This window comes from Manis pentadactyla, chromosome 10, assembly GCF_030020395.1.
Source record: "Manis pentadactyla isolate mManPen7 chromosome 10, mManPen7.hap1, whole genome shotgun sequence".
NCBI lineage: Eukaryota > Metazoa > Chordata > Mammalia > Pholidota > Manidae > Manis > Manis pentadactyla.
Genome location: NC_080028.1, coordinates 24,260,512 through 24,283,642, shown reverse-complemented (window position 1 = coordinate 24,283,642; position 23,131 = coordinate 24,260,512). Strand labels below are relative to the sequence as shown.

Below are 23,131 nucleotides of genomic sequence, written 5' to 3'. Positions count from 1 at the left end.
TCCCTATTGTGCCTATTTTTTGGAGAATTGTATTAAGTACATAAGTAAGAAATACTTTACTTGTAATGGAACAAGGAATTGCCCAGTTGGCTTCTGGCATGAGATACTTGACTTTTTCCCCTTGATTGTTTTGTTAGCTATACAGATATTGAACCAATCCCTCCTTCCTTTTATAAAAATATTAGCAATTGCTCCATGATATCTGAACATTTTACCATTGTTCACTTTTATCATTGTAGTACTTTTTTTCTTAAATATTAAAAATAAATTCCTTTATAGTCACTATGATGGTATAGCATTTTTAATCAGCTTTTCACCTATAAAGTGTTTTCACACATTATCTCATTTGACCCCCACCATCTTTACGAAATAGCCCTATATAGTAAAAGTGTATAAGATCACTGAAGTATGTTGACACAGCTAAGTTCCCTTCTTCATCCCTAGAAGCAAAAATCAAAATCTCTTTATTCCTTAGCTATGCTTCATATACCCATTTCATTCCATCGTTCTAAGTTACCTTTCATGCCATTTCTCTATTTAGTCTTAAAGAGATGCCCATCATCTAGCAAATGAAGCCCAATTCATCACTTGGGCTTGAAAGAGTCTGCATAATTTGGCCCTGATCTGCCTTTCCAGCCTTATATACCAATATTTTCATTCGCCAACCCAATCTTCCTTTGTTCCATATGTATTCTGTATGTCTATTTTTGTGCAATTAAACTGTGGTGGAATTCTTCCCATTTTTCTGTTATTAGAATCTTTTCAAGTAAGTCGTCCCAGTTCTTCCTCAAGCCTTTCACGAACTTCAGCCTGCTGGATCTCTTATTTTCTACAACACCCTAGTAATAATTATCTTTGCTATGTCCTATAAATTTCTATATTATGTGTGCTTTATTATGTTTTAATTATTTAATATGTATTAACAACACTAACACTTATCTAGAGTGTTTATCATGTGCCAATCCCTTAGTGGTTTTCAAATACTGACTTAATTTAATCCTCACAACTCAATGAAGTAATAAGTACTACATTTATTCTCATTTTTCAGATGAGGAAACTGGAACAGAGAGGTTATTAACTTGGTTAGGTTGTGAATCCAGGGTATAAACCTAATTGCTAACTAGGTCTTGGAACTCAGACTTGTTGAGAGTGAGTCAAAGTTCACATAGTATACCTCCCCACAGCACAGAGCATCCAACTATATAGACAATAACCTGCTAGTATTTAAGTCCATCAGAATTGGTACCTTTTAGACTTCTTCATTTGTTTGAGATGTGGACCTGAGTCCAAACAGGGCTGTTGTGACATGTTTCTTAATTTAGCAGATATCTATTTTCCCAGTAGTTTTATTGTTATATATATTACAACACAGTTTCCATATTTTCTACAGTTCTTATACTTATGATGAAAGAGTAATATATAATTTTATAATTATATAAATTATTCAAGTTCTTACTTTGTAGAGGCAACCTAATTACTAAGATAATGCTGCTTTAGTTATTTAGAGTGTCTTTGTCCCTTTCAAGTTTATCTGTATGCATAGATGATTATAGGTTGTTTATCTGTCACACTCTTGAATCAAATATTCCCAAAGCTATTAATGCTGCCTCAAAGCACAGTGGTTTTAGGGAAACATTATCCCAGTTTTGCAGACAGGTCTGATGTCAGGCTGGTCCTGAAGGAAGTGAGTACCTCATTAAGTCTGTGAAGATGGAGCACTCCCATTCTATATTAATAGCTTTCCCCTCTCTGTGAGCCTTAGCCTTCATTTAGTTAGGCTTCTGTAAACTTCTATATGGGAACATAGAGGTGTCATAAAAGGTATGATTTAAAGCTTTTGTAGCAAAAACTTGCTTTTTAATACTTACTTTAATATGGTCATGTTTGATTAGTGAAACCAAACCAAATTATAAAGCCAATATGTGAAGATGTATTTCAAAGATTACTTTAAAAGTTACCATATTCCACCTCCTGTCCTCCTTGCTTCAGGCCCTCCCTCCCTAACAGTAGTACAAAGTGAGTTAAGTGGTTCACATTTTATGAAGGTGGGGTGGGACATGAAATAACTAATTGTTCCCTAATGTTAGAATCAGGATTCTGAGAGAAGAAGCAGTTCAAATATGAAACATAAAAGTGCTGTATAGATACATGCAGAATGTATCAATAGACGGTAAGAAAGCCACAGCAAGCTAAAAGGAATGTCAACATGCCAAGATGTTCCTGTTTTGGATAACTGAAAATAAAACATATCCAAATAGGCCTAATATTAAAAATATTCTTCACCTCCTATAAAGGTGATATATAATCCGTGATCAGGAGGACATGTGCTAAAACATACATGGATCATTGTCTTCTTACTTATGTTCCCATTATGATCAGCTAGGCTGAACTCTGTGTTGTGAGAATAATTAACTGACTAGGAAGAGAAAAACCATCACCTTCAAACTCCGAACCTAACTAGTTTTACTTTAATTGGTAAAGGCCTTGTCAATTAGAAGTTCTCTTTATTTTTTTATCAGTCTATTCCTAAATTTGATACAAAGTAAAACTTCAAGTTTTATGGTAGAGCAAACTATATATAGGGAAGCAGAATCGAGTACCAAAGACTTAGGATTTGAAATCAGAATTCTGGAAATTTCTTTAATCTCTTTGGGCTTCGGTTTACTCCTGTATAGAATGGAGAGGAGGATGATAAATGTACATCATAGGGTTACTGTGAGAAATAATGAATCTGCTCTAACATTGCAACCTCACATCTGACCTCTACTATATACACACTGCACAAAACTCATATTGATGACTTGGCAGTTCACCAAACTGGAGAGGCTTTTATTCTATCCCACTCATTCTTCCAACTCTTTTAGCAGGGCAGTTCTTGTTCATTTGTCAAGGCTTAGTTCAGGCATCACCACTTGCCTTCTCAGACTTCATTGCAAGTTATAGTCCCTCTATGCCATTTTCATAATACCCTAGGTATATACCTCATTGCACTTCTTTGCACATCATGTTGTAACTGTTTACTGTTAGTCCTATTCATTAAACTATGAATTCTCTCAAAGTAGAGACTTATATGTCATGTTCATTTTTTTGTGTCCTTGGTGTCAAGCATGGTGCCTCTATGTATAGAATATTTCTTGATGGATGGAAAGAAAAGAGGGAGGAATAAATGAGCTGGTATATGTGAAAGCATTTTGTAAACTCGAAGTGCTATGCACACATTAATGTGGTTTTTGTATTGCTTTACTGATAGATTTTTTATATCTGAATGTCCATTTTGAGAAGGCCTTGATCCTGCTGATGTAATTCTTCAATATTGGCTATTCTGTTAAAATATCCAAGGGCAGCATCTTATATTACAGTATTCTATTTTCCATGTTGTATTAGAGCAATTTAATTAATTAGGCTTAACTAAAGAGGTTTACTAATCTATAATTACTTCACATCTCTCTATTAAAAATTTGTACTGCAGATCTGGTGGCTCGATAGTTTCCACCTCAATAATTATTGTTTCACATTTAACAGTGAAAGTAAAACCCCATCCATCATACTAAAGATGGATTGGACTGTTGTTTCTTCTTGGAGTCTATTCTAAAAATAAATACCTCTAAATTTTATTAGCACATTAGGAGCTTAGCATCTAATGCAAAACTACGTATGTATTAATACCTCACTTCTGGTCTTTTAATGGCAAGGATATTGGATTCCGACTTGACTCACTGCATACCATCCTGCAACAGGAAGTTCTATTACAAGAGGATGTGGAACTGATTGAGCTACTTGATCCCAGTATCCTGTCTGCAGGGCAACCTCAACAACAGGAAAATGGACACCTTCCAACACTTTGCTCCCTGGCAACCCCTAATATTTGGTACTATCCAGAAAACATCTATCACTTGCTTATAATATAGAGTATTAGCAGAGGAAATCTGTCGTCCATTGTAAGGCATTATAAGCATTTCATACATTTTAGTATTACAATTAATGTAATGATATGCTAGAGGTTTAAAAAAAAGTACCTTTCTAAAAAGTAAATACTATTTAAAGTGAACTTTGAAAGAAACTCCGATTTGATTGTTATATATTTTCAACACAGTATAGTAAGTTCTGTGTTTAACAACCTAGCAAGCCAAAACAATCTTACCCATATATCTATGCATATGTGTGTATGCAAGCCTACCCAGTTCTTTATTTTTCTTTATAATTGGTAGATTATATCATAATCACATTGTGGAGACACCAAGGATAGGATAGGACATGAAAGTATACAATCAATTACTGCTTTGCTGGCTAAGAAGAAATCATAAGGAATATGACGATTCAAACTACCCTAAAACTTTTTGACCACTTCAAGTATTTGGACCTAACAGGGTCTAACCTATTCTTTTAAAAAAGAACAGCAAAAAGGGATTTTATATATAGAACTGTGAATGTCCTCTTCCTATTAAAGTATGAGTTTATTAAATGAACTAAATCATTGCTCAAACTGCTTAGGTTATACACAGAATTGCATTCATTGGCCTCAGTGTACTAAATTTGTCTGTCCTTCCTATCATACTGACAAGCACTTAATTTTGTAACAACAAAGTAAGATGTTTTCCAAATATGTATCGTTCAGATATCCTCATGATGAAGTAAAGCATCTGATCCTTTAAAAACAAAAGAATTTAAAGAGCTGCTGGAAGGAAACAGGTTTTAAGAATTTTACAACTTTACTCTTAAGTTTCCTTTAGCAAATGTGATTAAGCAACTCTGAGGCCTGCAAATACTTTGAGGCTGTTATTAATACATAAAAGTGTGTGATGAGATTTTTCTTTATCTCACCAGTGTCATCTAAAAGTAAGAGATTGTAAAATAGGGCACACAAATTCTAAGAAGCATTCTTATAGTTTGACTATATTCAAGTATTGTTGATGTTATTTTTCAGGTATCCTCAGACATGTCTCCCCTCTATTCACCTCTTTTGTTATGTATACACATTTTCACCAAAGCCTTCATTACTTAAAAGACATATTTTAGTCTACAGATTTGTAATTGACATAAGTAAACATTTTTCATACATATTTTTAGTTCAGTTGAAGCAGTGTGAAAGTATAACACTTATCCATATCATGGTCTGAAGTAAGTATGTATACTCCAGATTTGTGGTGATGATTTCTTACAACTAGATGACTTTATTCAAAACAATTACTTATCAAGCATATACTATTTCTAATTGAAAAATGCATATGCTTATAGTATGTTTCTTTGCAAATAAAGTCTGATTTTAGGAAAAAGGGACTCATCTCTAAATTTAAAGTATTTTAATATTAAAGTTAGTATTTTTAATATTAAAAATTCATAAAAATTAAAGTATTTTTACTTTTAAATTTGTAAATTTGGATTTTTAAATAAGTAACTCATCTTTCTGTAGTGTGATGGATTTGTTTCCTTGGTTCCTCTGTTTTAGGGATGTCTCAATGCTATTCGCCTTCATTAGTTTGCTCATTATGCTTCCTACCTGGTGGATTGTATCTTCCTGGCTGATATGGGGAGTGATTCTATTTGTTTATCTGATCATAAGAGCTTTGAGATTATGGAGGACAGCCAAACTACAAGTAACCCTAAAAAAATACAATGTCCATTTGGAAGATACAGCAACAAATAGTCGAGCTTTTACTAATCTTGTGAGGAAAGCTTTACGACTCATTCAAGAAACTGAAGTCATTTCCAGAGGATTTACACTGTGAGTTCACTTTTCATTTTATTTTGTAAATAATTTCTTTTCTACTACATAGTTAAATCAGAATATTTATTGCCTATTTTTATTTGTTGCATTCACAGAAAAAGTCTTTGTGTTTACTGCTTATTAAAGTCTATTAACTGCTAGACTAAGGAGTAAATACATTATATGCTAGACTTAATATATTGTGTGACTCAGCTTATCTACTTTGAGAAACCAAAGTGCTTTGAGAGTCATAATAATTTCTGTGTGTTACCATGTGATTATGAGTTAATATAGAGTCTAACATTGAACCTAGCATAAAACGCTACCCCCAAAAATGTCTGTTCCCTTTACTCCCTGACAGATGCTTTCTTTCCTCAGTTAAATGATAGATGTATCTGGCATGAACTCATTTTGAAAAATCTTGCTATGTATTAATAATATTGTTTAGGTAAATGTTAACAGATATGGTGGCACTGATACTCTCAGAATATCCTGCAAATAATGATGTTTCACATTGCCATGAGAAATTAAATATTCACCTGTCTAGCTATAAGGGTATATATAGGCCATTTGTTCTGTTATTAAAGGGAAAGTTACATTTATTGAGTACCAATATATTCCATTCACTATGCTAAAAATTTTTGAATACAACTAAAGGCAAACAATTGTACATGGTAGAGCAAATGTTCAAGTCCATTCCGTCTGACACTAAAGCTTGTTTATAGTACAGTAGGCTGTCTGCTAAACACTAACAGATGATGGTTGTACTTGGTATATTTAGTAGTACATACAACTTATGTAGCCTTTGCAAGCTATAGGTGAGAGAAAGTAAGTATATGGTGAAGAATAATTATTGCTCTAAATTAGTTGTATCTGAAAAATCATGGAAAGAGGAAGGGGAGCTGAAGAACCATTGGCAGTCATCACATCCTTCACTCTACTCTGCTCTATAGTGTTTGAACAGTTAGACAATTTTGACATAAAAGCTGTATCTGGAAAATCATGAAACAAGGAAGTGGAAGAATCTCATTCTTCACTCTCTCCTGTACTAGATCAGTGTTTAAACAATCCTAAGACATAAAGATTTTGTAACTTCTTTTTGTACTCAATTAAAAATGTAACAGTCCTTAGTGTCTGTTACTTTTTGTCCTTCCACTTAGTAGGGAAAGTCTGCTTGTTGATGAGCACAGCAAATATTAACTTGTTTGAGTGTCATATTTTAAAAGTTAAATATCACACTAAGAATAAGTAGTAACCCCTTTTCTTTCTTGACTTGCACAACATTTTATTGAGAGGACTGACTAGCAGAGTGGCTATGTGTCCAACTAATGCTTAGGCATGTATAGAGGATTCTGTGCCTTTTGTTCATTATCCAACTTTTGTCCTTATGTATAAAACTGACACAAGATTAAAATGGACTGGTTAGGTGATTTACCTCTGGATTATGACTTCTGTCTCTTCAAATGCAGACAGGCAGAAGAAATGTTGGAAAAAATTGTGCTTCATTTGTCTCCAAATAACTGGATAATGGATGAAAAAAATTTAAGGAATAATAACTCTTGAATCATAACTTTTAAAGAAATATTTTAGTTTTTAAAGTTGATTTAGTAATTGGAGCATAAACAACAGTGCCATATATTGAAAACATAAGTGGGTTTTTTTGCCTTAATTTTTCATCTCTAGCAAATAATTTAACCTTTCTTTGCCTCATTCCCTTATTTTAAAATAAGCTTATCAGTCATTGTCCTATTTTTTAAATAGATTTTTAATGCCTGAGAATATGTTTTAATTTAACATTTTAAAGTTTTGAATTAGATGTCTTGTTTTACAAATTTGTGGTTATAGTGTAAGAAATTTATAAATTCCAACACTTTGTTTTGCTGTTGGAAGAGGTTACCCATTAGGTGAAAAAACGTACCCCATACCCATACAATATGTACTCATCATAGTTTCATTTGTAAAAGCATATACATTGCGAGGCAAACGTGCTGACCACTACACTAGGGAAACTGAAAGCATATACACTATATGTCATTGTTGCGGGCAGGTATCCCCATTTATCTTTTGCAAAGTGCTGTGAAATGTGCTTCCTCTTGAACAGTTTTGAGAGTAGCTATGCTACTACATAGTAACCCTTACTTTGCCTTTCTACTTGCATTCCCCTGTTGGCCACTGGTCCTGTTATCTTTCTGCGTCCCCTACTTCATTTTGAGTAGGTAAGTGCCAGTGGCAGCAGGTGGGTAAGTCTTTTTACCCTACTATTTGAATGTACAGAATGTATTTCTACACAATACTTGATTGTTCTGTACAGGTGACCAAAAATATAATTGAGCATATGTAAGTACATAGTAAGAATGTGGACATTTTATAATTAAGGCTTTCATACTTAACTTTAGATAAAGGTTTTGAAAGCTGCATGTAAAATAGTATCACTTGACTATATTTTAGCAGATAGAGTGCCTATATTAAAAAGTTGCAACTTCTTCGTAAATATTCCTACATTTCTGCTATATTTCAACTAAAATTCACTGTTCCCCCGTATCTGAAGAAGCCTTTATTCTTTGAGATTTTAACGTTTTGTTTGTCTTCTTTCTGGTGGCTATATGTGTATCGGAAATGGCTATTTATAAGACCTGAGTTGGGATCTTTATAATAATTTCCTAATAAAAATCATGAAAAAGGAATTTTTTCTAAGTTAAATAGAATAGTGGATTTAGGAAAAAAACTTTAGGACACCTGTACAGTTGTATCACATTTTACTTTTCAAGTTTGCTTGACAGGGTCAGTGCTGCTTGCCCATTTAATAAAGCTGGACAGCATCCCAGTCAGCATCTCATCGGTCTTCGGAAAGCTGTCTACAGAACTGTAAGAGCCAACTTCCAAGCAGCAAGGCTAGCTACCCTATATATGCTGAAAAAATATCCTTTTCTGTTGTATGTAAAATGTTTCTGGAGCCCTGAATATGGATATTATAGTTGCATCCTATAAAAGTTAACTCTAAACTGAGATTGCCTATTCTGAAGTTAATTTATATCATCACTTCTATTTTAAAACTGGGAATGCTATCTAGAGGGAATGACAGTAACAGACAGGAAAAAAGTTCTGCTTTCATGTGGCTCATTTTTAACAAGGAAAAACTTCAGGTCCCTCCCTTTACTGGTCTAAAGAATAAAAGCAGAAGAACCTGGCTTTGCTAGTTCTGACATTTAAAAAAATTACTGAACATAGCAAACTGCGTCATGACTTGGAAATAAACTGGCAACAGGAAATCCTTCCCCTTTCAAACAACAGAAGCTCTAGAGTCAAACTGGCTAAGTTTAAATTTTGGCTCTATCAGTTACTGCCTGGGCGACCTTAAGCAAGTTTCTTAACTCTCTGTATGTTGCCTTAGTCATTTTTAAAATTGCAATAATAACATAGTCTGCCTGTGTTTCTTTTGAGGTCAAATAAGTTAGTGCATATGAAGTGCTTAGACAGTGTTTGGCGTATAATAAGCACTAAAAGACTGCATGACAATAAGTCTGTCACTTAAATTTACTAAATCAGGAAATTAGTTTTGTTAGGAAATAAAGGTGTTTAAGATCTTTATTTTAGTTAAGATTAATATGAAAGTTACCTTATGAAATGGAATGCAAAAAGACTACTGTGTACCTTCAGTATGCTGGGTATTATAGCACTGATAAATACAGTGCTTACAGTTTACAGAGTGCTTTATCTTCTGTCATTATATCCTTGATACAAACCTTTTGGTAAGATTTTCTTATCTCCATATTATGAGAGAAATAAAATCTCCACTCTTACAGTTTGCTCAGTGCCGTACAACTAGTAAGAGATGAAGTTACGTCCTGACTATAAGGTTTAGAACTTAAAACAATTTATATATGTAAAACCTCTTCAGAAATTGAGAATAAGCATTTTAATATTAGTTAAAAACTTGCCCATTCAGTTCCCCCACTGCCTAAATACCTGCCTGCTGTGTAGTAGGAAGGCAGAGTAAAAACTTGTGCAACCTACTTTTAAGGACTTCTGAGTGTAGTCAATAAATAAAGCTGGCATTCATAATACAGTGTGTGTACCCAGGGTGCCTTCCAACACAGCAGGACAATGTACTTGGCCTGCAGGGAAAGACAGTGCTTTCAGCGAAGTGACAGCTGAGTTGACCCTCAAGGAATGGGTAAGGGTTGACCTTGAGGATGATTACTGCATTCCAAGTAGAAGGAAGCAAATATGTGGAAAGAAATAGAGATAAGAAAGTGTGCCATGTGAATTGAAAGTAGGTATTCATTCAGTAAATATTTATTGAGTATAAACTCAAGTGCCAAGCAATATGCTAGTCACTATATAGTTATAAGCATAATAGACATGGTCCCTGCCTCAGGAAACTTACAGTTTAATGAGGGATGCATAAGTAAGATGGGATAGCCTAACAGAGAAAACAAATTATAAGAGTTCCCAGTGACAGTCACTTTTTTAGATACTATAGACCTAGCAGTGAGCAAGACAGACAAGACTTTCTAGTGGATGAGGTAATGAATAAAAAGTAAATCAATGAGATGTTCAGATAAGGCCTCCCTAAGAGCTGACATTTGAACTGAGATTTAGGTGAGGAGAAAGACTGGGTTCCAGTTAGATGGACCAGTAAATATAAAGATTTTTATATGTGACAGCAACTTTGAAAATGTATGGGGAAATGGATCATTTCTTGTCAAAATACAAATGTCTAAAACTGACCTAGGAAAAATTAAAAACTTGAAGAGATTTGGCATACAATAAAAAAAAATTCCATCTAAAAATTAAAACACCTGCTTATATGTAAGTAATGCAAAATATGCAGCTCTAAAAAAGTGACAAAGTTCTTTAGGTACTACTGTGAAACGATCCCCAAATTTTATTGTTGAATGAACAGAGCAATATTTATACTACCCTTCCATTTGTGTGTGAAAGACATTGTATATATATGTGGGGATAAGTAAATATGTGTGCATGTGTACATTTACATAAATATCTCCATGTACATACACATTTCTATTTCTATTTACTTTTATGTGTGCATTGTCTGCATAAAATATCTTGAAAGATACACAAGGATATATTGAAGGAAACAAGTAACAGTGATTATCTGCCTTTGGCTAAAGGAACTAAGGGAATGGGGGAGGAAGCAATTTTTATCATATACCTTAATACCTTGTGAATTTTTGATCTTGTGAATATATTACATATTCAAAAACAGAATGCATTAAAAAATTTTTAAGTACAGGTCCAGATGGTTTTTAAGTAGGGAAAATAAATCACAAAGTAGTTATCAACAGATGCCTATGAGCAAGGGGAATGGGGAAACAGGACAGTAGTCCATGTCAAACAACTTTGAGAGGACAGGCTTAGTGCTCCTTTTATCAGGCGTGTATGTATTTCAGATAATTATGAGCTTATGATGTTCTGCTGTATGCATTACTGGGAGGAAAAGAGAAGTATTTACTGTAGCACAGTGAGGACCTGAGTCCTATACAATAAAGTAAGCAGTAACAGTTTCAAAAGGTACCTGTCAAAAGTAACTAAGCATTTAGCACTTGTGAAGAATTGAACTTTTAGTTCTTTGGATACAAAAATGTTATTCATATGTATCCTATAAAATATCTAAGGTATGTTAATACATTAAGATTTTAAGATTAGTTTCTTTTCTAAAAACTGATATTAATCTCCTCCAGTCAAAGTTCAGGATAAAGATTAGCAAAGGTAATTTTGGACAGTTATGCAGTATCCTTTATACTTTAATGAAAAGGCTTTGTTGATTGCCTTAACCTAATTTAACCTACCCCCTGAATTCTGAGAGTGACAACATAACCAACTACATCTGTGTGGTGCCTTTTAAGGAGTTGGGCCTTGGACTTAGTGAAGAGCAGATTTCAGAAGAGGAAGCACATAACCTTACAGACGGCTTCAGCCTGCCTGCTTTAAAGGTAATCCATTTGTGGAAGGGAAGGGCTGAAAAAAAGGTAGGTTCACTTGGATTGTGCTTTTGCTTTCTGAAGATGAATGGTGTACATTACCTTTTATGGTTTCCTGAATACCGTCACCATAATAGCCTTATTAGCCTTAATATAGTCATAAAAGCCATTGTAGACTTAAAGCTGCCTTTATAAGCTGAGAGCATTGTAAAGATTAGATAAGGAGATTTTTATATTTTGATTTCAAAATACTTAAAATTCTACTATACATATTTCTTACCTTAAATCAGAGTTTGGAGATAAGTGAGTTGTTTTTGCTAATAGGAAACCAATATAAGTGATTTTATGACTAGCCATTTGTTTTAGCAAACATAGGTGAATTTACAAGATCTACATCTTCCCTTAGAAAATCTCCAAAATTCTTATTTAGAACAAGAATTTTTTTCATAATTAAAAGCCACATAAAAGAATATATTTGATTATGTAAGAATTAAGCTTCTAAATGCTGCATATTTTAAATGAAAAAAATTGCAATGATTTATATAAAAGGACTTGGATTTTTTTCTGTGTAAAGAGCACTAAGGTATGTAAAACCTATAGAAGATAGGTCAGGTGCATGAACTAGCAGTTCACAAAAGAACTAGAAATGGCCAGTAAATACAGTAAAACTTTGAATCTTATTTGAAATAGTTCTTATTTAAATGGAAGAAACTCAAATAAAAATAGTAAGTAAATATTTTGCTAAGGGTATTAAAAGTTGATAATATGTATTATCTATGAAGACTGGAGAGTTGGTATAAGTTGGTTAACTTTAGAAGTGCATACCAATCTTCACAAAGGTGTGTGCATTTTACTCTAGCAGTTTTAAACGTACAGATTTATCTGAGGAAGACATCAAAGATAAACTCAAAGTATGTTCATGTTATTACTACAATAGCAAATATTGGAAACAAATTAAGTTTGTTATTATGACATTAGTAACGATTTATGGTATAGTCATTGAAGTTAGGAGTAGAAAAATAATAGCACGGAAAACATAAATGAAAGCAAGTTACAAAAACTGTGTGGTATGGTTCCAATAGTAATTTTAAAAAGTCAATTTAAATGTCTTTGTAAATTCCCTCTCAGTATTTAGCAAATTCCACTTAAGTGTTTGTTTGCATTTGGCACCATGAAAATAAATGCAAGTGCCATTGACAGGTGTTGTATTTATCAAGACCAGTTTTGCTTTGAGATTGTATAAGCTTCTATATCTTAAATTTGCAGATTCACACCAATGTTCTGGGTTTTTTTGTTTTGTTTTTCTTTTCTGTTACTAGAAATTTGCCTTGACTTATTCCTACCCTCATTCTAACCCACTTCAGTAAATGGCATCACACAATTTATTAAGCTAGAAACCTGGGCACCATCCTTCTTACTCCTTACATCCCATCTGTCAACAGATTCCTGTGTCTGTTCGACCTTCACAATGTTGAAATCCATCCACTTTTTCCAGTGTCCCTTCTCACCGTCGTAGTACTGGCCGCATTGTTTCTTCCCTTGGCTACTGCAATTTTTTTTTTGGTTTTCTAGGCTGCAAAGTTCTTATTGGTGCCTTTAGTTTCCTGATTGTCTGTTTCAGAAGGTAATTTGACACATAAAGAGCCTTAAAAATGGTATATGTTTTGAATCAGTAATTCCACTTCTGCAAAAGATGCTTGTTGTACCTGGTCCTTTTTGCTCACCCATATTATGTATCCTGAGGAGACATAAAATATCTGCACTGAAGAGTCCTTATCTCTCTTTTTGTATTTGAAATTTTCACTAGTTTTTAAAATTACAAAGTAGTACGTTTCCTGCTTTTTAAAAAAATCCATATGTGACAATGTTTTAAATCAAAATTTCCTATTTACCCATAAACTATGGCTATCTCCTCAGCCAGAGCAGCCTCCCTATCCAAAGAGCAAACAGAAAAATGTGTTTCAGAGTTTTGGTTTAATTGGATAACATGGCCATGATTAGATAATAAATAGTTTTGTTTTTTTTTTAACAGTAGCTATGCCGACTTGATTCTTTAAATAGCTGTGGCCCAAAACTCTGGAAATGTTCCTTGATAACACTTTTTCTCTCATAAACAATCCATCAAGAGATTCTGTCAGTTCTTTCACAGTAAATCCAGAGTCTAACTACTGCCTACCTGTAACCCACTTGTTTCTTTGGCCCAGTCATTCCTACTGTCTTCTTTTCTACTTTCTGTAAACTTTTAAAATAATTCTTCAAGGAACATTCACTTCTAATAGATGTTTCTCATTCCATCAGCCCTTACTTTCTAGGATAGAACTATTCTAAATGATAATTGGTGTTACCTGCTATATTAGGATCAGAAGTTCCCATGCACTATCACTACATAATTTGATACGACATTCTTGGCTAATCTTGGGAGTTAGTTTAAGCTCAGCTATATTCATTACTTAAGATAAAGTGAAAAATTTAAACCAGAAGTTAAGATAACAAATCTGTTGTTTGTTTTGAATTTTGTCCAGTATCTTTTTATTGATGTAGTCCTTTTTTCTGTTTTTTTCGTTAGGTTTTATTCCAACTCTGGGTGGCACAGAGTTCAGAGTTCTTCAGACGGTTAGCCCTCTTACTTTCTACAGCTAATTCACCTCCTGAACCGTTACTTACTCCAGCACTTTTGCCTCATCATATTTTATCTGATGTGACTCAAGGTCTACCTCATGCTCATTCTGCCTGCCTGGAAGAGCTTAAGCGCAGCTATGAGTTTTATCGGTACTTTGAAACTCAGCACCAGTCAGTACCCCAGTGTTTATCCAAAACTCAGCAGAAGTCAAGAGAACTGAATAACGTTCACACAGCAGTTCGCAGCTTGCAGCTTCATCTGAAAGCATTACTGAATGAGTAAGTTTATAAGCCATATTAGGAAATGTCCCCACGGTTAGCAACCTTCGTTCTTGTGCCATTGTGACTGTTGGCTGGTATCCTAGCTAGAAAGAAGCAGCAAAATGGAGACATACAGCATGAGGGATGGCTTAGAGTTATGAATGTAACAGAGAAACAATGATATGTTTGTAAGTACTGTAATTGGGAGGAGTAAATTACAATTTTTACTTTTTCTGATTTCAGCAGAAAACCTAGAAAGACAGCGCAAAACTGGATGTTGCTCATTCTATTTTTAAGAGCTGAAATGGAGACGTTTACTAAGAATGAGCTTGTTTTAGCTCTCTTTAAGTAGGACTCTTAAACTGGAACCTGTAGTCTAAGAGAAATGTCTGCCAGCACTGACAGTAAATTATGAGAGGTATTGTTATATATATAGAGTAATATAATACTATTTTTCTAAATAAGTTATAGCAGATTTTTATGTTTTTCTGTAGCACAGGATAAGCATTTTGGCCCCAGTTGAATATTAAAATGTGGGGTCCATAGTTTTTATTTGTTGATATTCTACTTTGCATGGTATTGTTGGTACTCTGCCTTGGTAAACATAAGGTCCAATCATTCCAGTGAAATTTTTCTGTAATTACACTCACATTATAGGACTGGATCAAATGAATGGTTGGATTCATGTAGTGTTGCTGGTAATCAGGAAGGTCGTAGGAATTTAATGAGTTGATAAGATTAAAGCTGATGTACTTGACCCTGGGCACCAGGCAAGAAGTGGAAGGGGAGGGTAACAATCCATTTTGTAAGGTTAAAAAATGGTTCAAAAGATTTGAAGTCTCAGTAAAATCAAAAGGCTTTTGTGAGTGAGGAAAGATGTGGTGTATAAAGATAGGAAATTAAGGTCAGAAAGACATTTTGATTAGATAAGTTTTTACCCATCAATTCAAGGTCTGTAAAAGGTACTTAAGGCTGATGTAAAAGTTAGGCATGGGGGAAAGTAAGACAGTATGAGGCAGGGATATTCCAGTGGTCTGATGCTGCTGTTCTAAGAAAGCAGGTGAACGCTAACCTGCCTCAGCCCTGTCTCACACAGGGAGTATGAGAGATAAGAGTGGGTGACCAAGGTTGGATCATCATCAGAGGAAAACAAGATTTCAGTGGAAAGGTTTTATTGGGCAAAGCCAGAGTCTAAAGAATTAATTTTGACAAGAGAATCAGAAATACACAGGACATAATAGAATGTGTCAAAATGAGGGAAGATGGCTCAGTGAAGGAAGAGTGCTACATTTGGACATGAAAATGAAAAAGAAAGGCTTTTACTTTGGGCAGGGGTTGTGCATTAGGCATGGGAAGTATGTTTCCTGTTTAAAAATGAAGTACTGTCTATATAATACCCTATGTCACCTTTCAAAATATTTTAAATAGAGAATATACTAGTCACAAACCATCATACCTGATTTGCTCTGTGGCACTGCTATGCACAACTTTAACAAGTGTTATCTAAAAAATTGTTTTGTGTTTCATTCCTCCCTCTGGATTGTCCCCTTTAATACTCCCACTCTCACTTGCCTACAGTAGGGCACTAACCCTGTAACCGTTCTCCCCACCTACAGAGTCTGCACTGCCAATTAATGTTTCTGAGAAATAAATTTTCTTTCTCACTTAACTGAAAATCTTACTGGTTTCAGAGTATAGCAGCATAGACTATAATAATAGCATTTATAAAGTATTTAAAACATTCTATAGAAAGGATTTGCCATAATCAGACTACAAGCTGCTTTTCACTTTCTCTTTCTCACTTTTTTAGTCCACACAAACTGTGTAAATGCCTTTTCCCATGTACCACTTAGGATGACCTTCATCTTTTGTACTTGCTCAAATTTTATCCATCCTTTAATGCTACCTCAAAAATACCTTTTCCTTAGCGGTTTCCTCTCTGAACCCATTCCTGGTAGTTACTTCCCCTTCCAAATTCTTATATATCACTATATTTATCTCTCTGTGGTACTATACTTTTGTGTCTGGACTCAGCACAGCTTTAGCTTAAAAGCTGTATGTCTGGGCAAGTTTCTTCAACTCTCTGGACTTAATTCTTTATCCATAAAATGGAAATAAAATGTTACAACTTTTTATGATATTGTATTACATATATATTTGTATGATTTCTCCGGTTCATTGTTTCTTATAGGTAGTAGGTGGATTTACATTATCCTTTCAGTTCATAAAATGCCTTGTGTATATGCAAAAATATGTGTTGAATAAACATGGTATTCTTTGTAAGCTTTGAAAACAATTGTGGTAAATACATGTAACATAAAATTTACCATTTAACTACCTTTAAGTGAATAGTTCAGTGGCATAATTTATATGTACATTCTTGTACAACCATTACCATCTTCCATCTCCAGAACTCTTTTAATCTTAAAACTTATTTCTTAAATAAGCCTTGTGAATTACAAATTTTCCATTTCATATCTTAGAAACCTATTTCTCTTTTTCTTTATTACGCAGGGTAATAATTCTTGAAGATGAACTTGAAAAGCTTGTTTATACTAAAGAAACACAAGAACTAGTGTCAGAATCCTATCAAATCCTAGAACAGAAATTAAAGTTGATTCAGCCCCATGTTCAAGCAAGCAACAATTGCTGGGAAGAGGCCATTTCTCAAGTGGACAAACTGCTACAAAGGAATCCAGATAGAAAAGGTAACATAAGAGATTTCCTTTGTATACATTTATCAGACATGCTTATCCCACTCTAGTAGGATTTTATCAGGTGTATTTCTTGTTTCCATGAGGAAACTGACTTGACAACATATCTTACTATTAAAAAAAAGTTGAATTTATGTACAAATTGATACTGACCCTGAATATAAAATCTTGGTTCTTAATTTTGTAAATAAAAAATGACTATGATCTGCAAGTTGCTTTAATTATACACCACTTTTTTTTTGTATCATTAATCTACAATTACATGAAGGACATATGTTTACTAGGCTCCCCCCTTCACCAAGTCCCCCCGACATACCCCTTCACAGTCACTGTCCATCTGCATAGTAAGATGCTCTAAAATCACTACTTGTCTTCTCTGTGTTGTAGAGCCTGCCCTGTACCCACCCCCCACATTATACATGCTAATTGTAATGCCCCCTTTCTTTTTCCCCTCCCTTATCCCCCCCTTCCCACCCATCCTCCTCAGTCCCTTTCTCTTTGGTCACTGTTAGTCCATTCTTGGGTTCTGTGATTCTGCTGCTGTTTTGTTCCTTCAGTTCTTCTTTGTTCTTATACTCCACATATGAGTGAAATCATTTGGTACTTGTCTTTCTCCACCTGGCTTATTTCACTGAGCATAATACCCTCTAGCTCCATTCATGTTGTTCCAAATGGTAGGATTTGTTTTCTTCTTATGGCTGCCTAATATTCCATTGTGTATATGTACCGCATCTTCTTTATCCATTCATCTACTGATGGACATTTATGTTGCTTCCATTTCTTGGCTATTTTAAATAGTACTGCAATAAACATAGGGGTGCATCTGTCGTTTTCAAACTGGGCTACTGCATCCTTAGGGTAAATTATTAGAAGTGGAATTCCTGGGTCAAATGGTATTTCTACTTTGAGCATTTTGAGGAAACTCCATACTGCTTTCCACAATGGTTGAACTAATTTACATTCCCACCAGCAGTGTAGGAGGGTGGTTCCCCTTTCTTCACAACCTCTACAACATTTGTTGTTGTTTGCCTTTTGGATGGTGGTGATACTTACTGGTGTGAGGTGATATCTCGTGGTTTTAATTTGCATTTCTCTGATGACAAGCGATGTGGAGCATCTTTTCATGTGTCTGTTGGCCATCTGAATTTCTTCTTTAGACAACTGTCTATTCAGCTCTTCTGCCCATTTTTTAATTGGATTATTTGCTTTTTGTTTGTTGAGGTGTATGAGCTCTTTATGTATTTTGGATGTCAAGCCTTTATCGGATCTGTCATTTATGAATATATTCTCCCATATGGTAGGATACCTTTTTGTTCTATTGATGGTGTCCTTTGCTCTCAACAAAATGGGCATAGAGGGCAAGTACCTCAACATAATAAAGGCCATATATGATAAAGCCACAACTAACATCATACTGAACAGCGAGAGGCTGAAAGCTTTTCCTCTGAGATCGGGAACAAGACAGGGATGCCCACTCTCCCCACTGTTATTCAACATAGTACTGGAGGTCCTAGCCACAGCAATCAGACAAAATAAAGAAATACAAGGAATCCAGATCGGTAAAGAAGAAGTTAAACTGTCACTATTTGCAGATGACATGATATTGTACATAAAAAACCCTAAAGACTCCACTCCAAAACTACAAGAACTGATATCAGAATTCAGCAAAGATGCAGGATTCAAAATTAACACACATAAATCTGTTGCTTTCCTATACACTAACAATGAACCAATAGAAAGAGAAATCAGGAAAACAATTCCATTCACAATAGCATCAAAAAGAATAAAATACCTAGGAATAAACCTAACCAAGGAAGTGTAAGACCTATACCCTGAAAACTGTAAGATACTCCTTTTTTTTAAAATGTTATTTTGGTATCATTAATCTACAATTACATACAAGATACTCTTAAGAGAAATTAAAGAGGACACTAACAAATGGAAACTCATCCCATGCTCCTGGCTAGGAAGAATTAATATAGTCAAAATGGCCATCCTGCCCAAAGCAATATACAGATTCGATGCAATCCCTATCAAATTACCAACAGCATTCTTCAATGAACTTTAAAAAATAGTTCAAAAATTCATGTGGAACCACCAAAGACCCCGAATAGCCAAAGCAATCCTGAGAAGGAAGAATAAAATGAGGGGGATCTCGCTCCCCAACTTCAAGCTCTACTACAAAGCCACAGTAATCAAGACAATTTGGTACTGGCACAAGAACAGAGCCACAGACCAGTGGAACAGAATAGAGACTCCAGACATTAACCCAAACATATATGGTCAATTAATATACGATAAAGGAGCCATGAACATACAATGGGGAAAGGACAGTCTCTTCAACAGATGGTGCTGGCAAAACTGGACAGCTACATGTAAGAGAATGAAACTGGATCACTGTCTAACCCCATACACAAAAGTAAACTCCAAATGGACCAAAGACCTGAATGTAAGTCATGAAACCATAAAACTCTTAGAAAAAAACATAGGCAAAAATCTCATGGACATAAACATGAGTGACTTCTTCATGAACATATCTCCCCGGGCAAGGGAAACAAAGGCAAAAATGAACAAGTGGGACTATATCAAGCTAAAAAGCTTCTGTACAGCAAAGGACACCATCAATAGAACAAAAAGGTATCCTACAGTATGGGAGAATATATTAATAAATGACAGATCTGATAAAGGATTGACATCCAAAATATATAAAGAGCTCACACGCCTCAACAAACAAAAAGCAAATAATCCAATTAAAAAATGGGCAGAGGAGCTGAACAGACAGTTCTCTAAAGAAGAAATCCAGATGGCCAACAGACACATGAAAAGATGCTACACATCGTTAATCATCAGAGAAATGCAAATTAAAACCACAATGAGATATCACCTCACACCAGTAAGGATCGCCATCATCAAGAAGACAAACAACAACAAATACTGGCGAGGTAGTGGAGAAAGGGGAACCCTCCTACACTGCTGGTGGGAATGTAAACTAGTTCAACCATTGTGGAAAGCAGTATGGAGGTTTTTCAGAATGCTGAAAACAGAAATACCATTTGACCCAGGAATTCCACTTCTAGGAATTTACCCTAATAATGCAGCACTCCAGTTTGAAAAAGACAGATGCACCCCTATGTTCATCGCTGCACTGTTCACAATAGCCAAAATATGGAAGCAACATAAATGTCCATCAGTAGATGAATGGATAAAGAAGATGTGGTACATATACACAATGGAATATTAGGCAGCGATAAGAAAAGAACAGATCCTACCATTCGCAACAACATGGATGGAGCTAGAGGGTATTATGCTCAGTGAAATAAGCCAGGTGGAGAAGGACAAGTACCAAATGATTTCACTCATATGTGGAGTATAAGAACAAAGGAAAACTGAAGGAACAAAACAGCAGCAGAAAGACAGAACCCAAGAATGGACTAATAGTTACCAAAGGGAATAGGACTGGGGACGATGGGTGGGAAGGGAGGGATAAGGGTGGGGAAAAAGAAAGAGGGCATTACGATTAGCATGTATAGTGTGGGGGGGGGGGGCACAGGGAGGGCTGCGCAACACCGAGAAGACAAGTAGTGATTTTACAGCATCTTACTACGCAGATGGACAGTGACTGTGAAGGGGTATGTGGGGGGGACTTGCTGAAAGGGGGAACCTAGTAAACATAATGTTCTTTCTGTCATTGTAGATTAATGATACCAAAGGAAAAAAAAATCTCTTAGACATAAACATGAGTGACTTCTTCATGAACATATCTTCCCAGGCAAGGGAAACAAAAGCAAAAATGAACAAGTGGGACTAAATCAAACTGAAAAGCTTATCATGAATGGATGTTGAATTTTGTCGAATGCTTTTTCAGCATCTATGGAGTTGATCATGTGGTTTTTTTCCTTCTTTTTGTTGATGTGGTGGATGATGTTGATGGATTTTCAAATGTTGTACTATCTTTGCATCCCTGGGATGAATCCCACTTGGTCATGGTGTATGATCCTTTTGATGTATTTTTGAATTCGGTTTGCTAATATTTTGTTGAGTATTTTTGTATCTACGTTCATCAGGGATATTGGTCTGTAATTTTCTTTTTTGGTGGGGTCTTTGCCTGGTTTTGGTATTAGGGTGATGTTGGCTTCATAGAATGAGTTTGGGAGCATTCCCTCTTCTTCTATTTTTTGGACAACTTTAAGGAGAATGGTTATTATGTCTTCTCTGTATGTCTGATAAAATTCCGAGGTAAATCCATCTGGCCCCGGGGGTTTTGTTCTTGGGTAGTTTTTTGACTACCGCTTCAGTTTCATTGCTGGTAATTGGTCTGTTTAGATGTTCTGTTTCTTTCTGGGTCAGTCTTGGAAAGTTGTATATTTCTAGGAGGTTGTCCATTTCTCCTAGGTTTTCCAGCTTGTTAGCATATAGGTTTTCATAGTATTCTCTAATAATTCTTTGTATTTCTGTGGGGTCTGTCATGATTTTTCCTTTCTCATTTCTGATTCTGTTGATGTGTGTTGATTCTCTTTTTCTCTTAATAAGTCTGGCTAGAGGCTTATCTATTTTGTTTATTTTCTCAAAGAACCATCTCTTGGTTTCATTGATTTTTTCTATTGTTTTATTCTTCTCAGTTTTATTTACTTCTTCTCTGATCTTTATTATGTCCCTCAATCTGCTGACCTTAGGCCTCATTTGTTCTTCTTTTTCCAATTTTGATAATTGTGACGTTAGACTATTCATTTGGGATTGTTCGTCCTTCTTTAAATATGCCTGGATTGCTGTATACCTTCCTCTTCAGACTGCTTTCGCTGCATCCCACAGAAGTTGGGACTTTGTTTTGTTGTTGTCATTTGTTTCCATCTATAGCTGGGTCTCCATTTTAATTTGTTCATTGATCCATTGATTACTTAGGCGCATGTTGTTAAGCCTCTGTGTGTTTGTGAGCCTTTTTTCTTTCTTTGTATAATTTATTTCTAGTTTTAAAATACCCTGTAGAAGTGGTTTGTGGGAGGCAAATTCCTCAACTTTTGCTTGTCTGGGAATTGTTTAATCCCTCCTTCATATTTAAATGATAATCGTGCTGGATACAGTATCCTTGTTTCAAGGCCCTTCTGTTTCATTGCATTAAAAATATCATGCCATTCTCTTCTGGCCTGTAACGTTTCTGTTGAGAAGTCTGATGATAGCCTCATGGGTTTTCCTTTGTAGGTGACCTTTTTTCTCTCTCTGGCTGCCTTTAATACGCTGTCCTTGTCCTTGATCTTTGCCATTTTAATTATTATGTGTATTGGTGTTGTCCTCTTTGGGTCCCTTCTGTTGGGAGTTCTGTGTGCTTCCATGGTCTGAGCAACTATTTCCTTCCCCAGTTTGAGGAAGTTTTCAGCAATTATTTCTTCAAAGACACTTTCTATCCCTTTTTCTCTCTCTTCTAATTCTGGTACCCCTATAATGCGGATATTGTTCCTTTTGGATTGGTCACACAGTTCTCTTAATATTGTTTCATTTCTGGAGATCTTTTTATCTCTCTCTGCATCAGCTTCTATGTGTTCCTGTTCTCTGGTTTCTATTCCATTAATGGCCTCTTGCATCCCGTCCATTCTGCTTTTAAGTTCTTCCAGCGATTGTTTTATTTCTGTAGTCTCCCTCTGTACTTGCTCTTTTAGCTCTTGCATATTTCTCTGCAGATCCATCAGCATGTTTATGATTTTTATTTTGAATTCTTTTTCAGGGAGACTGGTTTGGTCTGTCTCCGCAGGTCCTCTCTCAGGGGTTGTCTGGACTATTTTGGACTGGACTAAATTCTTCTGCCTTTTCATGGTGATATCAGTGGCTGTAGGCAGGTAGCGGGTGTGTCAGCTGGGCGAAGAAAGTCCTTTCCTGCTTGCTGGATGCCTTGCCCT

At 35.2% G+C, this 23,131-nt stretch overlaps 1 protein-coding gene across 8 annotated transcripts in view; it reads left to right on the top strand.

Moving 5' to 3' along the window:
- VEZT (vezatin, adherens junctions transmembrane protein) overlaps window positions 1-23,131 on the top strand; it is a 64,127-nt gene that overhangs the window by 24,747 nt on the left and 16,249 nt on the right. For 5 of the 8 annotated variants that reach the window (XM_036890995.2, XM_036890992.2, XM_057486499.1 and 2 more), the window contains 6 exons: window positions 3,693-3,868; window positions 5,447-5,722; window positions 8,473-8,622; window positions 11,514-11,661; window positions 14,216-14,547; window positions 17,044-17,237. In XM_036890995.2, coding sequence (XP_036746890.2) covers window positions 3,693-3,868; window positions 5,447-5,722; window positions 8,473-8,622; window positions 11,514-11,661; window positions 14,216-14,547; window positions 17,044-17,237 — 1,276 coding nt within the window. The remainder of the gene's footprint in view (window positions 1-3,692; window positions 3,869-5,446; window positions 5,723-8,472; window positions 8,623-11,513; window positions 11,662-14,215; window positions 14,548-17,043; window positions 17,238-23,131) is intronic. The other 3 variants (XM_036890994.2, XM_036891000.2, XM_036890999.2) reach the window with 1 other exon arrangement.